Raw genomic sequence first — 4,425 nt, 5'->3', positions numbered from 1 at the left:
TAGTATGCACACAAGGGGGAGAGACAGGGGGAGAGAGAGAATCCCAAGCAGACTCCCCACCATGGGCACAGAGCCGGGCACAGGGCCCAAACCCACGGACTCTGAGATCACGACCTGAACTGAAATCGTGAGTTGAACACTTAACCCACTGAACCGCCCAGGCGCCTCTACAACATGATTTTAAAAAGACCGGAGAATTCCATTTTTTGGATGCCCCCTTATTCATTTAACCAATCTTTTATTTTTGGACATTTAGATGTTCTCTTTTATTTTTAATTTTTTTTTTAATGTTGCATTTATTTCTGAGAGACACGGAGAGAGAGGGAGCATGAGCAAAGGAGGGTCAGAGAGAGAGGGAGACACAGAATCGGAAGCAGGTTCCAGGCTCTGAGCTGTCAGCACAGAGCCCGATGCAGGGCTCGAACCCATGAGCCGTGAGATCATGACCTGAGCCGAAGTCAGACGCTTAACCGACTGAGCCACCCAGGCGCCCCTAGATGTTCTCTTTTAAAAATAATGCTTTGAATCTTCTTCTCTCTCTCTCCTCTCCCTGCATGCTTTCTCCTCCTCTTTTTCTCTTTCCTTCTTTAAACTAAACTCTACAAAGCCGAATTTCTGTATCAAGAAGCATGTAAAGGTTACCTCTTTCGTTTCTGTATCTTAGATTCAGATATTCCTGAACACTTGTTCTTATTTTCAGTTATGAGTATCTAGCTCCCCTCCACAGTGCCTAAAAAATGAAGACATCACGGGTGCCTCGGTAGCTCAGTCAGTTGAGCGTCTGACTTTTGTGTTTCTGTAAGTTCGTGAGTTCGAGCCCTGCAGCAGGCTCTCTGCTGTCAGCACAGAGCCTGCTTGGGGTCCTCTGTGCCCCCCCTCTCTACCCTTCCCCTGCTCTCTCTCTCTCACAAAAACAAATAAACATTAACAACAAAAAAAAAAGAATGAAGACATCAACCCCGGAACTGAACATATTCTCAACTAACGCTGTTTATCATGGAAGGACCCTCTCCTTGAACACGGCTTCCCTATCTTTTATTGTTTTTTTTTACAAATTCACCATGTGCTTGGACACTTACAATCCCCTCCTTTTTTCCTGATGTCCAAGAGCAGTGAGGCCTGTCCATGTTGTCTGTCTGGATGGCCTCCACAATTCGTATCCAGTTCCCAGCTCTGCCAACCAGAATGTAATGTCTGACTCCTAAATACTTGCTTCCAATGCTACATGTTTTTCAAAAAAAGGGGGGCGGTTAGTCCAGGCCTGCATGTTTCCTCTACAACTGTGAGTTATCTAGAGAACTCCTCTAGAAGTTGTTCTTTAAAAAAAAGTTTTTTTAATGTTTATTTTTGAGACAGAGAGAGACAGAGCCTGAGCGGGGAAGGGGCAGACAGGGAGGAAGTCACAGAATCTGAAACAGGCTCCAGGCTCCAAGCTGCCAGCACAGAGCCCAACATGGGACTCAAACTCACAAACCATGAGATCATGACCTGAGCCGAAGTCGGACGCTTAACCGACTGAGCCACCCAGGTGCCCTTGTTCTTATTTTCCTTTTTTAAAAATTTACTTACTTATTTTGAGAGAGACAGAGATACGTGAGTAGGGGAAAGGCAGAGAAAGAGGAAGAGAGAGAGAATCCCAAGCAAGATCCACACTGACAGCACAGAGCCTGATGTGGGGCTCGAACCCACAAAACCGCGAGATCATGACGAGAGCCGAAACCAAGAGTCGGATGTTCTGTCGACTGAGCCATCCGGGCACCCCATAAATTGTTCTACATAAAGATGGTGGCACCTTCTGGTCTGTTCTGAGGACTCTGTGGGGGTAATACCTCCTCTGTGATGCACAGCTATTTCAAAGATGTCTAGACATCTTTAGGACCAAAGCCAGTTTCACAATTTCTCAGCATTCCATGGGGCCAAACGGTGTGGTTTGAGACACAAAGCAATTCCAGAGCCATTGAACGGTGCTGCTAAATAAACCTGAAAGAGGGTCGCAGTAGATCTGTCGCGCATGGGGAGTCTTACTCTGTCCAGCAGATTTTGTNCGGGGCATCACTGGGGATCTACACTCAGATAAGGGTTTGGGGGATGGGGAGGGAGAAACAAATGTAATTCTCCAGTTTAAAGATCTCTCTCAATACTATTAAAAACTCTACCTCGAAGAAGGAAGATGTAAGCTTTCTAAATTCTCCCCATAATGATTTGTACTACACCACCGATGTTGTTTGTGAAGCTTCCTATTACAGATCTACATCACAGGAGCCATATTTAATATCTGGTCACTCTCCCTGCACAGTAAATGGAGGCTATGTTGAAACTGGGCCACTTCCAAAAATCGATTACGAAGTTCCGCATTTAGAGAGACCATTCATCACTTCAGCTCCTTAACGGGAATCAGACCGCTGCACCAAATCAGACCGATATTGGAGTTTGGGGTCAAGTTCTGTGTGTGTCTATTTATGGCTGGCAGGTTTGGGCACGGTGGTGACTTAAAAGATTTTAGGAGTCTCATTCTGCGATGGCCTGAGGACTGTCTAAATTAGAATCATCATGCCAGGAAGGCTGTGATATATGGTCTTCTCCCCCCACCTCCCAACCAGTGAAACGCAAATAGCACTCTGGTGGCATCTTACTGTTGTTGTTTTTTTTAGTTTGTTAATGTTTTTATTTATTATTGAGACAGAGAGAGACAGAGCATGAGCAGGGGAGGGGCAGAGAGAGAGGGAGACACAGAATCCGAAGCAGGCTCCAGGCTCTGAGCTGTCAGCACAGAGCCCAATGCGAGGCTCGAACCCACGAACCACGAGATCGTGACCTGAGCCGAAGTCAGACACCCAACCGACTGAGCCACCCAGGCGCCCCCATCTTATTCTTTTCGAGGTCAGAAGCAAGTTCATTCACCCATTTCATAAGTCTTCACTGAGATACCTTCTGTACTAAATACTGTGCTAGCCATTGCTGATACCTAATCCCTTCATTCTTTTAAGGACTAAACTTACGAAAAATACAGATGTGGTCAAAGATAGTGAGCTTTACCTCTCGTCCCATGTTATCCATCGTCCTCCAAAGGTTGTTATGATCTAGGTACACAATTGGGTTCCACACAGGTGGGAAGGGGCCCCTGAAGGGGTATGATTTGCCCTGTGAGATAGACAATATTTTTAAAAGGAAACATTTACGATAATGTGAAAAATAGTCAAATGCCTGCAAGGAAAAATCGTGTTGTCAGTCTGTGATATACACTCAAGTGTTTTAATTCCTTGTGTCCTTAGAACCCTATGTAGCCTTTCAGCGTGGAAATTTCCAGCTCAATTCTCTGTTACCTAAATAAACTGGGTGGCACAAAGGCCCCACGAACGATAAAAACGTTTCTCTCTGCTATTAGAATCCTCATCACGTGAAATGTAAATGCCAGAACAGAAGTGAGGGTACCGAAAGTCATCTCATTTGCCAGCGATACCTGCAAATACCTCAGAGTGAAGAGACTCTATGCGTCCGGAGGGTCAGAAACCTACAACTATAAATGTTACGGAAGTTAGAAAAAGATGGAAAACCAATTGTAGGGATGTAAGCATACGTAGGAAGAGCAATAAAACAGAGCCCAGCAAGCTCTTCCAAGGAATCATAGGTGCTAGGTCATCAAGGAGTTCCCAGAGGAATTTCAAGGTCAAAGCAGAAAGAAGAGACGACTTAGGGGCACCTGGGTGGCTCAGTTGGTTAAGCGTCCAATTCTTGATTTTGGCTCAGGTCAAGATCCCGCAATCATGATATTGAGCCTTGTGTCATGTTCCGTGTGAAGTGTGGGGCCTCCTTAAGATTTTCTCTCTCTTTCTCTCTCCTTCCTATCCCTCTCAAAGATTTAAAAAAAAAAAAAAAGAAAGAAAAAAGAGAAAATTTCAACTGTCTCTTGGGGACATATTTGTACTACCTGGTTCTCCCAGCAGGGTAGGGACGCCTCAACACAGAGACAAAGGACAGACATTTCTCCAAAGACTAACAATAAGACAGCCTATAAATAATGTCTGGGAAGGTTAACTCAGTGGCAGTTAAGGATACACACAAAAAGCGCTTTGGGTCAACCTGAAAACCTGAGTCAGAAGTCAGGCTGTGCTTCTGACATCATCTTTCACCCAACTTGGGATAACTCAAGGTCCGCAGTCAACCAAAATGTCACCACAACTCTGAGTCATTCAGGAAAGGCTCATCTCATACTGATTTTGGAGGCAGAGAAACGAGTCGGGAAATAAGAAGACATTTCATGCTCATTCTGTGGTCACACTGGTCTTATCTTCTCTTTCCAATGAGTCCATAAGGTTCTCAGGGAGGATTCAGGCTTACTTTTCTTCTTGTGTTAGGTAGAGTTCTCCAGAGAAACAGAACCAACAGCATTGTGTGTGTGTGTGCGTGTGTATGGCATTGTGTGGA

General features: G+C 45.0%; 1 protein-coding gene across 1 annotated transcript in view; it reads right to left on the bottom strand.

The window, feature by feature from the left end:
- The window catches only part of MAOB (monoamine oxidase B), a 67,290-nt gene that overhangs the window by 32,275 nt on the left and 30,590 nt on the right, over positions 1–4,425 (bottom strand). The window contains 2 exon segments of the mRNA XM_077768525.1: positions 2,026–2,063; positions 3,037–3,141. Of these exon segments, the coding sequence (XP_077624651.1) occupies positions 2,026–2,063; positions 3,037–3,141 (143 nt within the window).

Source organism: Crocuta crocuta, unplaced genomic scaffold (genome assembly GCF_008692635.1).
Source record: "Crocuta crocuta isolate KB4526 unplaced genomic scaffold, BGI_CrCroc_1.0 scaffold467, whole genome shotgun sequence".
NCBI classification, from domain to species: Eukaryota; Metazoa; Chordata; class Mammalia; order Carnivora; family Hyaenidae; genus Crocuta; species Crocuta crocuta.
The sequence above is the reverse complement of the archived record's forward strand: the minus strand, read 5'-3'. Positions and strand labels throughout refer to the sequence as shown.